At 51.6% G+C, this 12064-nt stretch overlaps 2 protein-coding genes across 2 annotated transcripts in view; one reads left to right on the forward strand and one right to left on the reverse strand.

The window, feature by feature from the left end:
- Positions 1-8381, forward strand: part of M1AP (meiosis 1 associated protein) — a 71291-nt gene extending 62910 nt beyond the window's left edge. The window contains exons 8-11 of the mRNA XM_077766224.1: positions 4547-4753; positions 5924-6064; positions 6496-6507; positions 7002-8381. Of these exons, the coding sequence (XP_077622350.1) occupies positions 4547-4753; positions 5924-6064; positions 6496-6507; positions 7002-7169 (528 nt within the window). The 3' untranslated portion in view covers positions 7170-8381. The remainder of the gene's footprint in view (positions 1-4546; positions 4754-5923; positions 6065-6495; positions 6508-7001) is intronic.
- DOK1 (docking protein 1) lies at positions 8376-11417 on the reverse strand. The gene is given in 5 exon segments (XM_077766225.1): positions 8376-9610; positions 9990-10183; positions 10394-10487; positions 10658-10957; positions 11310-11417. Coding segments are annotated over 5 exon segments (1470 nt in total). The 5' UTR covers positions 11370-11417; the 3' UTR covers positions 8376-8788.
- Positions 11418-12064: the final 647 nt, after the last annotated feature.

Genomic DNA, 12064 nt, shown 5'->3' on the forward strand with positions numbered 1-12064 from the left:
AGAGAGGGGTGAGGGAGTAGTGGCCAGTCAACAAGCAGTGGTTATGCCTTCCTTCACATCCCTAGAAATTAGAAGTTAAGGGGGCGCCTGGGTGGCTTAGTCGGTTAAGCGTCCGACTTTCGCTTAGGTCATGATCTCGGGGTTCGTGGGTTCAAGCCCCACATTGGGCTCTGTGCTGACTGCCAGCTCAGAGCCTGGAGCTTATTTCAGAGTCTGTGTCTCCCTCTCTCTCTGACCCTTCCCTGCTCACGCTGTCTCTCTCTCTCCTAGAAATAAATAAAAAAATTAAAAAAAAAAAAAAGAAGAAGTTAGGGCAGAGGTGGGAGAGAATGAGCTTGCAGCATGGCATGCCCTTCCACTCTGCCCCTGTCCATACCTGTTCTAAATAGAATCAGTCCCCACCTCCTAAAATCTAAACTCCCTAGTACCTTCTGTAGCAAACATATCATAAAAGCAGACACATTTTCATCTGCCTTCTGATAAATTCACCATTTAACTCATTCTCCTTTCTTTGGAATTTGCAAAGGGGCACCTGGCTGGCTCAATCAGTATAGCATGAGATTCTTGATCTTGGGTTTGAGTTTGAGCCCCGTGTTGGGTATAGAGATTACTTAAAAATGAAATCTTAAAAAAAATAGAATTAGCAAAAGTTCTCTCTCAGCATTGTTCAATTTGAGGTCCCAAAAGCTAGTCTTCTGGGACATGCTCATGTCCTTTCTCAACTTTGCCTACCTACCATGGCAGTTAACCATTTCCATCACAGGTACAACTGCCTGTACCTACAAGTCAACCCATGACCTGGGTAATATGTTCAAGCTTGGGTCCTAGACTTCAGACCTCTAGTGCCATTAACTACTGCCCAGGAAGAGGTTAGAAACTCAGAGTCAAAAATGAGGGTCTTAAAGTTCAACTTTCCTCCAAATGCCCCTGAGAATTACAGATAAAATAATATCTTTACCAAATTCTAATAAGTTAATTTGCTTCTCTTCTTTCCAGAGCCTTATTCTAACCTCTTTTTAAATCAGCCCAGAAGTCTTAAAGCTGTCTGTAAAATACTTTCAACTCAATCTCTTCCTAGTTCTCTGATAACCCGCAAATCAGGAGTTACTTTTGAGAGGCACCTGGGTGGCTCAGTTGGTTAAGGGTCTGACTCTTGATTTCAGCTCAGATCATGATCTCATGGTTCATGAGTATGAGCCCCATATGAGGCTCTGCACTGACAGCATGGAGCCTGGTTGGGATTCTCTGTCTCCCTCTCTCTCTGACTCTCTCATGCTTATACTCTGTCTCTCAACAATAAATAAATAAGCTTAAACAAAAAGGAGTTAGTTTTGAGAGATCTCAGTCAATTCTGTATACCAGTTCTATAATAGAATCTTAGCTGTTGTCTCAAAATCAATAGGCTCAAATTTTAAGGATCATAATTTTTCTGTGTACAACATTCAAAGTTTCTTTTTTAAAAATTTTTTATATTTTATTTATTTTTGAAAGAGACATCACAAGAGGGAAAAGGGCAGAAAGAGAGGGAGACACAGAGTCGGAAGCAGGCTCCAGGCTCTGAGCTGTCAGCACGGAGTGCTATGCAGGGCTCGAACTTACGAGCTGTGAGATCATGACCTGAGCTGAAGTAGGATGCTTAGCCAACTGAGCCATCCACCGGTCCCTCTTTTTTTTAATTTTTTAATGTTTATTTATTTTTGAGAGACAGAAACAATGTGAGTGGGGGAGTGTCAGAGAGAGAGGGAGACACAGAATCTGAACCAGGCTCCAGGCTCTGAGCTGTCAGCACAGAGCCTGATACAGGGCTGGAACTCATGAGCCCAAGCTGTGATATCATGACCTGAGCCTGCGGGATCAGACTCACAAGCCATGAGATCGTGACCTGAGGCAAAGTTGGAAACTTAACCGACTGAGCCACACACAGGTGCCCCTCAAAGCTTCTCAGTATTCTCACAATGTAGCAGTCATGAATTTGTTCCATAACACTGAAGTATAAGAAATGTCACATTGCTTTAAAAAAAATTTTTTTTTTCAAGAAATGTTACATTGCCATAGTTTTAGCCCCCAGTGACTTGCCACAGTGGCAAGATATTCTGTTCTCTGTGGAATCTTGGAAGGGTGACCAACCACACCATTTTGCCCAGGATCGGGGGGCTTTCTGGGATGTAGGACTTTCAATGCTAAAAATAGTCAAACCAGGACAGTTGGTCATCCTAAGTATTGGACAAACGTTAATTTACAAATCTTCCTTTATTATAAACTTCCAAAGGGCAAGAAACATGTCTGATGAATTCCTACGTATTCATGCCTAGTGCTCGGGACATAACAGCCACCCAATACATTCTTAATAAATAAACAAACTAATTCACAAACAAATGCATGAACCAGCATAAAAATAGATTAAAATAATAGTAATAACCCAAGTCTGATCCACATCAGAAGTTACTTGAGTCAATTGAAATGGAGGGCCCTGCCACTTCCTACTTATCCCTTCCAGAGAACATTCCTTCCAGGCTTAAAGAGGCCATGTCCTCAGAGCAGGACAAATCCCCCCTCTAGACACACACACACACACACACACACACACACACACACACACACCATAATTTCAACATCATCTATTTACAATGTAATGGATTTGAGAAGGATCAGGTAGGCTTTCCATCACATTTTGGATCTGTTCTTCAAGAAGACAGCACATTTCCAGATATAAGCAAAATGTTTTTGGTTTTCTGGGTCTTTTAATTTTTTAGTGTTTACTTATCTTTGAGAGAGAGAGAGCACAAGCAGGGAAGGGGCAGAGAGAGAGGGAGACACAGAATCTGAAGAGGGCTCCAGGCTCTGAGTGTCAGCACAGAGCCCAACTTGAGGCGCAAACTCACAAGCTGCGAGATCAAGACGTGACAGAAGTTGGACGCTTAACCAACTGAGCCACCCAGGCAACCCCAGATATGAGCAAAATGTTAAGAAAGCATAAACTTCTGAAGGTACCTACCACCTGCCCCGCCTACCAGATCTCCTCAGAGTTCTGTGCTACACAAAATGATGACACTGCTTTTAAGTGTCTGGAACCTTCTGCACTACCTCCACCCCAGCACATTCCCCCTAGGGTGTAACTCTAATGCTACAGCAGGGGTTTTTTTGTGCTTCACTATATCACTTTCCACATGTCTTCCACAAGACATGATATTCCTGATATTCCTCTATCCCTATAAAATCTTTCTCCCATTTGCTTTTCCTCTCATATTCTTCCAACTCTTTGTATCAGTTAGAGTGAGTAGAGCTAACGTGCTTTCTTTCATCTGCTGCAGAGAGGCTGTTACATTTGTGCCAGGTGGAAGTACTGATCCCTCAAGCAAGAGGGCACAATTTGCAGATGATTGTAACAGTTCTGACTTCACATTTCTTGGAGTTTTGTGGTTTTCCTTGAAAAACTACCACAGAAAATTGCCTTAGCCCCATGCCTGATTTAAAAGGGCACACCTGTGGGGCACCTGAGTGGCTTGGTCATTTGAGCATTTGACTTCAGCTCAGGTCATGATCTCACGGTTTGTGGGTTCAAGCCCTACATCGGGCTCTGTGCTGCCAGCTTGCTCAGAGCCTGAAGCCTGCTTTGGATTCTGTGTCTCCTCTCTCTGCCCCTCCCCTCTCTGTACTCTGTCTCTCAATAATAAGTAAATGTAAAAACATATTTTTTTAAGGGCACACCTAGAAAATCTGCTAATATGTCTGTGTGTCTCTTCTCCTGACCCACAGCACATGGCAAAGAGTCACTCCCTCTGTTCTGCAGGACCTTTCACTCACAGTCACCGGAATTCTGAGCCTTCTTTTTGTCCTGTGACTGGCTGTGTTATTCTCAAGGACCCTGCTTCCATTGGCCTCTTTGTACCTAAGCTTTTCTCTCCCTGCTCTCTCCTCCTTTCACTTTGATCACCTTCTTAAACCCTTTCTGGGTATTCTACAGGTATTCCCTAACCAGCCGACTCCAATCTCAGTCATGCAACACAAGCACATTTTGTCACCCTCTAAACAAGGCCTGAATTTTCACAACAGCCCACACAAGTCTCTGTTTCAGGACTCTGTTTTTAAGAATTGTAAATCTTGGGGTCCCCGAGTTGCTCAGTTGGTTGAGCATCTGACTTCAGCTCAGGTCATGCTCTCACAGGTTCATAGGTTCAAACCCTGCATTGAGCTGGCTGCTGTCAGTGCAGAGCCCCACTTTGGATCCTCTGTCCCCCTCTCTCTGCCCCTCCCCCAGTCATTCTCTCTCTCTCAAAATAAATAAATAAACATTTAAAAATAATAATAAAGGGCATCTCTTAACTTGTCTCTACATTGTGAGACATTTTGTGTGCAATTTTAACCAGGAAGGGAGAGCACTCCCTTGGGGCAACTCAGGTAGGAAGTCCCTGTCTCCCAGGATCAGAGAAAAATGGTTCAAGCCTGACACCCCCAGAATAACATGGGGAAGCCTTGATTGAGATAGATCTTCAAAACATGCCAAAGACTGAAGGTGAACCAACATTTATATATGTCCTCGTTGCAGAAAAGAGAATGGCTGCTGTTGGCCAAAGCAGAGCCCCTGAGTGGAGGACACAGCCTGAGGGCACCCCCCAGCACTTTCTATGTCATTGTGCCATCACGCTCCCCCACTCTGCTGGTGAAGGCGGTGGCCACTCGGGAACTGTTGCTGCCCAGCCCCTTCCCCCTGCTGCCTGAGGACCCACCTGATGTCAGCCTTCAGACTGTGGAGGCAAGTGGAGCTCAGATCTCATGGGGCAGACAGGAGGGAGAGAGGAGTTGGGAGTTGGAGAAGAGGATGAGGGAGAGGAGTGAGCCTGTAAGAGAAAGGACTGGGGAGCGGAGGGAGGAGCAGTTTTTCCCAAGAAGGTGGTGAAGGGTCAGAGAAGAAAGCAAAGGTAGGAACTGAGGCCAGATGGAGGGAAGTAAAGTGATGTGTGTCTGTGCGATGGTGTCTTTCTCTGCTTTGTGTGTGTGCATGTGTTTCTGTTTGTTGAGAAAAAGAGGAAGAGGCAGTGTAGGCATTAAGGATAGGAAGGGCTTCAAAATGAGTCTCCCATGTAATGGAGGAAACTGCACTGCCACCATTTTCCCCCTCCTCCCTCTCCTCCTCCCCCCTCCCCCTTCTCCCCTCTTCCTCCTCTTTCCTTCTCCCCCCTCCTCTCCCCTTCTCCCTCCTTCTCCCCCCCTTCTCCTCTTGTCTTCCTTGGATCTGGATACTGGATTTCCTCTGCCAGCCTCCCCTGGCTGAGGGCAGGAGGAGGGGCTCTGGGCAGGGAGAACTGGAGCCACACTGCTGCTGGATCACTGGCTTATGTGCAGGGAGGACAGAGCCTGGGATTGTGTTCTTGCCTTGGCGGCCACCGGGATGCAAAAAGAGGTGGGCACGAGTGGCCATGGCTGGCTCAGCGTCTCACTTCGGAGCCAGTGGTTCCTGGCACAGGATGTTGTGGCCGGAAAACCTGACTGCTCAGGAATGCTGTGCCTGTGTGCCCTCCGGCTCCGCTCACCTAGCAGGCAGAGAACTCTCTGTACTGGGCCTGCGACTGTGAGCAGCCCCAGGCCTGCGACACGCCCTCCCTCACAGCCCGCACCCTGGATCCCTTGTGACCTTCCCGCCCCTCTCAGGATCACATGACACACTTCTCAGGGCCTGAGTATTTAGTGTCCCTAGCCACTCATGATTGTACCTACTTGTTGCACTCTTGCCTGACATGTATGTCACAAGCACTCAGACCTGGGAGCCAGGACTAGCAGCGGGACCCTCATCCATTTCAGCCTTCAGTGAAACCCCAGGTCTTCACACATTCTCAAGCCTCTCACGCTCCAAGGTCTCTAGCTGATGCCCTGTGTTCTGTGACCTCCAGCTCCCTGGGTGGGGCTCCTCTTCTCTTTTCCACAGAGGGTGCTGGACAGCCTGGAGCTAGAGCCCACCTACAACCCTCTGCAGGCTTGGAGCCACCTGTACTCACACTTGAGAAGCACCCTGACCAAGTCTCAGGGGAGGCTCCAGCCACGCTGGGAAAGCCGGGCCTTGAGAAAGGTACAGCTCCCTCCCTCCTCCCTCCTCCCCTTTCCCCCGGCTCCCCCATCCCAGTGAGCAGTCCCCCTCCCCTGGTGAGGGGAAAACCAGGCCAACAGGGGAAGAAGAAAAAGAACAGCCCTTTGCTCTGGACCAAGGAAATTACAACCCCTGCCTGTAGGGAGGCTTTTCTGCCTGGGCACTTACATATAGTCATGTTTAGGTATCTTCACTGTGCACATGTGGTAACTCATTAGTCATTTAACAGACCACTATCCCACTAAGCAAATTGGCAGCACTGAGAGCACAGTTTCTGTTTAAAGAAAAGGCTGACTGGAAGGTGGAAAAAGAAATGTCCAAAGGAAAGGAAATTAGCATTACTGAACACCAGCCACTTGCCAGGTTTTGTGACAAGTGCTCTCACATGTATCTTTTTTGTTTAATCCCTACAGCATCCCTGCAAGGTAAGTGTTACGTTCACTGTACAGATGAGGAAAAGGAGGCTTAGTACGTTGGAGTCCAGGCTTTAACAATAAGGGTTAAAAAGAAGAGTAATCAAGGATGGGGTTATTTTTTATGAAATTTATATTCTACTATATTTATATAGAATATAAATTCTTAATCTTTTCCTAATTTCTCAGTAACAGAGCCTTTAGGAACTCCTGCTTTGCCTTAGCTGAAGTTACAAGAGAAAGACCTTTCCAAACTACGGTCAGTCTAGAGATGGGAGCTAAGCCCACCACAAATTAGCTGGTGGACAAGCTAACAGAGAAGGGACACTCAGCCAGCAGATGGGCACTGTGGACACTGGGCAGGGAACTCCACTGCCCTCGACCTTGAGGCCATCACTTAAGGGATGGCATATGTGAAGGAGTCAGGACAGGAGGCCCAACAAGGAACAGGACAGGTGATCAGGAACCATGTGTGGGCCTCAGAGAAGTCTCTGCTTTCTTTGCAGGCTGGGCAGTTGCAGACAAACCGCGTTCGAGCCACAGTGGCCCCCCTGCCTATGACTCCAACCTCTGGCAGAGCCCCCAAGCTGCCAGCAGCCAGCAAGCCTTCCTCAGAAGCCTTCTTCTGGCCTGCCAGGGAGGGAGAAGTGGAGGAGCAGGAAGAGGAGGAGTAACCCTCTGAGTCCTAAGTCACCAGTGCCAGGGCCTGGCTGCCCTGCTCCACCACATCCACACTAAGGCTCATACAGTGAATGGCGTTCTGTGGTCAGACTTGCCTTCTCTCCACCTGAGCCTCTGTGAGCTCCAGGTGACTGGGAAACAGAGCCTTCCCCGCCTCTGTCTTCAGTGCTGCTGCCGCCCCACTGCTCAGGCCCAGAACAGACACACCTGAACTTTTTCCTTCTCCCAGCAGGAACTCATTTTCTTTTGGATCATTCGATACTGTTAACACAGATGAAGATTAAATACCCAGTAAGTCTCCACCATTGTTAGGAGCATTCCCAGCCCAAATTTCTCCTTTTGTTCCCCATAAACAGAAGATGAGGTCAGGTCACCTTCGGGAAACTGGACATCAGGAGACAAGGACAAGGATTTTAGAGCTCATGAAAAGAAGTAGGATTGAAATCGAAGCCTCATTCCAAACCCTGCATTCTTCCCGCTACACCCACCACATTGCCGTTCCCCTCAGCCCTCAGACAGAAAAGTGGTTGGTGCTGATACCTACATACAAAGTGTGTGTGTGTGTGTGTGTGTGTACAAGTGGTGTCATATAACTGAGAATAGAAAAGGAAAACGGTGTAGAAAAGACCTGTTCCCTTCCAGTTTCTCTTTTGCTAGGACTGTCCACTTTTCTTTTCTTTTCTTTTCTTTTTCTTTTGAAAGAGAGAGAGAGAGAATCCCAAGCAGGGTCAGCACTATCAGCGCAGAGCCCAACGAACGATTTGATCTCATGAATGTTGAGATCATGACCTGAGCCAAAACCAAGAGTCAGACACCTAACTGAGCCACCCAGGCACCCCTGTCCACCCTTCCATTGGCCCTCTCACTCCACAGAATAATACCATTTATAAAATGCTTAATTTGTGATTCAGGTTGCACTAAGTACTTGAGAAATTTAACTCCTTTCATACAAACCCTGTGAGGTAGGGTCTGTCGCTGGGTTTTCCCATTTTACAGGGGGCATTGAGGGAAACTGAGGGTTACAGATGTTATACAACTTGCCCAGTATCACAGAGACAGGCTCAAGCCCACGTGGGCCTGACTAGAACACCCAGGCTCTCAAACACCACACCGCTCCACTCACCTCCCTGCGACCCCCTCCACACCCACCCAGCACCCCTGCCGCTGTGGCCCCTCTGTGACTATTCACACACATAGACTTCTTAAACCCAAACTGTTTAATAAGAATAAACTTTTTAAAATCTACGTCTCTGGCAAAGAACAACGCAGGGGTCAGGATCCAGACACAGTTCAGCAGCAACCTGTAGCCTCCACGCAGGCCCCTCTGACTACACCAACTCAGAGCAAGCACCCCTCTTCATAGATCTGGTCCAGCTGCTGTCCATTCCTTTCAGGAGAATGACTTAGGGGTGCTGGTCTCTCCCAAGTCCTATCCCTCACCCCTGCCATCTGTCCCACTTCCAGGACTTCTTGAGATTGATCATCCTCCCCTTCACTCCCCTCTTCCCCCTGGTGCCCTGGGCTGGCTCACACAGGACCTTCCAGCCCTCTGGTTCCTGCAGGTTCTAACAGGTGTCTTTGATCCCCTGTGCCACCTCCCAGTTTCGCCCTCTCATGTGGAGCTCTCTGCCTTGGCCCTAGTCCCGTCAGCCCCAGCCCCAGACAGTCCACAGTCCCAGCTCCCCGGGGTACCACCACTCTTCTGGACCTGGCTGTACAGGGCGGTGTCTGAGCTGTGGCCCCTGCCACCGCCACCAGCAGCACTGCCAGCGCCTCCACTGCCAGCTACAAGGCCCCGGGGCTTAGGAGCTGGGAGGGGCTTTGTGCTCCGAGGAGGAGGCACTTCATAGTCATCAGTGGCAGGGTTGTAAGGGAGCTCATAGCCCTCCTCCTTCACCCGAGCCTGGCACCACCACGCATCCTTGGGCTCCTGAGGCAGATCATAAAGCTCCCGGAGAGCAGCTGGGGCCAGGCCTTCGGGTTCATCATAGATGGGGTCTTCTTTGGGGTCCGTCAGCTTGGTCTTCAGCAACTGCTGCTGCACATGCTGGTACAAGTCCCAGTAAAGAGGTTTCTTTAACTGTGCCCCCTCTCCTGCCCGAGCAGAGGTGCTGTCCAGGGGGTCTGAGTATAAGGAATCCTGGGAAGGGCCTGGAGGAATGCGCAATGAGTCTAAGGGTTCAGCATATAGGACCGGAGGGGTGCCCGGGAGCTCCTGAGGGCCAGGGAGGGACACCAACTTCCCCTCTGCCGCTTCTCCTTCGTGGGAATCAGCTCTGAGACTGTCCTGCCCTTGACCATCCTTTCCCTGGACCTTCTGCCGGTGAATAGCAGTCTCAACCGCCTGAAAGATGTCATTTCCCTGTGCTGTCTGGAAGGTGAAGGTTCCGGGGCCTGAAGGGCAGCGGCGGCCAGCCTCAAAAGAGAACATGACCTGAAGAAAGCATAGAGGGAAACATTACCAGGAGCCATAAGAGGAGATGAGTCACAGGGCCTGACCTAGTTAGGGGATCCACAAAGAAAAGACTACCTGGGGGGAGGAAGGGGCACCTGGGTAGCTCAGTCAGTTAAGCATCTGACTTCGGCTCAGGTCATGATCTCATAGTTTGTGGGTTCGAGCCCCGCATCAGGCTCTGTGCTGACAGCTTAGAGCCTGCTTTAGATTCTGTATCTTTCTCTGCCCCTCACCTAATCTTGCACTCTCTCTCTCTCAAAGAATAAACAAACATTTTTTAAAAAAAATTTTAAGGACTACCCGGGGAGGGAGGAAGGATCTTGGGCTAGACATGGAAGGGTTATCCTAAGGACAGGGCTTCCTACCTTCCTGTCCTGCCCCACCCCACAGCTAGCCCGACCNGCCAGGAAAGGAGTGGCTCCAGTATCTGACTCTGGGCCCCTACAGTCAGGAGAGTCAGCTTCTCCGCCTCCACCCTCAGCACATAGGAGCCATGCAGGCCACAGCGCTCAGCAGCTTCAGTCCTCTGCACTGTTACCCAGAACTGGGATCCTGTAAGGAATACACAATTAGACTGGCACCTGACCTCACTGGTGGGTGAGGGGGCTGGGGAAGCGGGGAACAGGTTGTCCAAACATTCACTTGGAAACCAGCTTAAGGAGCTTCCTACTTCCCCATGGGTCCCTGACCATTTAATCACTCCCTTCCCAAGGGCACCCTTCCTTTCCACCCCATCCCTGCCAGGGCCTCTCAGGCATCTACCTTCCCAGGTGGGGCTATACAGCGAGTTCTCCAGCATCTCCAAGGCAGAAAGCTTGGGTGGGTTCTCAGCAGGCACCAGAGCCCAACTGCCTTTCTGGAGTAAAGAGAAAGACAGTATCGAGGACCCCGCAATTCCCTCCACGCTGTTCCCAGGGTCCAAGCCAGCTCAGGCCCTCTACGGCTGTAACTGCCCCCACCCCGCGTCGCCTCTTGGCCCCGGTGCATTTTGCCCCAACCCCTCGAGGGCAACTCCGACCCCCTCACCGGAAAGGCGTTTCGGCACAGTGTTTGCACCCAGGCGGCGCTGGACGGAGCGTCCGCCGCCAACAGATGGGAGCGCTGCGCAGTGTCGAGGCGGAAAGCTGAAGCGCCGGGCTCAGGGGGGCTCTCCACAGCCACTGGGGCCACGCTCACACATTCTGCCAGACGGATCACCTTGCAGTCCAGGCGGCGCGAGCCCCCACGGCCCCCTCCAGCGCCCGACCCCTTGTGGTCAAAGAACTCGAGCCGCGCTACGCCGTGGGGACTGGCAGGATAGAGTACGGCCCAGGTCTTCCTCCATCTCTGGGGAGAGAGAGCAAGAGACGCTGGGGAGGGAGCCGGCGAGCACTCGCTGTCGGGGCCCCGACGGGAAAGGAGAGAACCAGCGCAGGCCTATTTCGGGTCCGAAGCTTCCCCACGGGCGGCGAAGTTTACCGAGAAGGATGACCCTCCGTCTCCCCAGGACCAGAAAGGGCGGACCCCGAGGCCGGCCGCCGCTCCTCCGCAGTGTGAAATCAACTTTGCGGGAACGTCATAGGGCTCTATAGCTTCGGGTCCGCGCTCCATCCAACCCGCTGCCGCCCCCTCCCTCTCTCTGGGGTCTCCAGCCCACCCCTAGGTATGATGGGATTCGACAGCCCCTGCCCCCGACTACCTTGGTACCGAAACGCTGACTTTGCAAAAAGAGCGGCCCTTCCATCACAGCCCCGTCCATGGCCCCCGGCTGTTCCTTCCGCGCTTCCTGGCCCTGCGGGCAAGGGGCGGGGAGGGGGCGGGGCCGGGCCTCCGGAGGCGTGCCCACCCCTCCCCCGGCCTCCGCGGACCGCGCAGGGGAAGCCAGGAGAGGAGCACGAAGAAAAGGGAGGGGGACCCCAGATAAGTTGGCCTGCACCACTTTTAGACCCCTGCCCACAGCTCTGGGACGCGCACAAGCGGCTCCACCAAAGGAAAGCTCGCGGTTTCGACCAGAGGGCTCTGGCGCGCCTGGGCTTAAGAGTTGCGTACGACGTCATATGCTCAACGTGACATCAGAGTGAAGGCCGTGACGTCACTCCGAAAACGCCCGTGGGCACTCCGGAGCACCGGGGGAACTTTGTGGGCCTTCATCGCCTGCGTTTCCCTGACTGGACCCTCCCCCAGCCCGGTTGGAGTCGGGCTGTTTACACTCTGCGGAGACCGGGACTTGGGGGAAGGGATGGGGGCTGGGGACTGGAAGGCTTCCCGGAGCCCGGATTTTAGCCGCGGCCTCCCGCCGCCCCAGGGTCCGCCGTTCGCGCCGGTCCGCGGCCCCCTGGCCTCTTGTGTGTCCAGCTCATTGACCGCAGCTGCCGGGCCTCCAACCCGCGGGAAAAGAAAGCTTCATTGAGCAGGCCGGGAGGGTCGGCGGTCGGGGGGCGGGGGAGGTGGAGC

The sequence above is a fragment of the Crocuta crocuta genome, unplaced genomic scaffold (genome assembly GCF_008692635.1).
Source record: "Crocuta crocuta isolate KB4526 unplaced genomic scaffold, BGI_CrCroc_1.0 scaffold113, whole genome shotgun sequence".
NCBI classification, from domain to species: domain Eukaryota; kingdom Metazoa; phylum Chordata; class Mammalia; order Carnivora; family Hyaenidae; genus Crocuta; species Crocuta crocuta.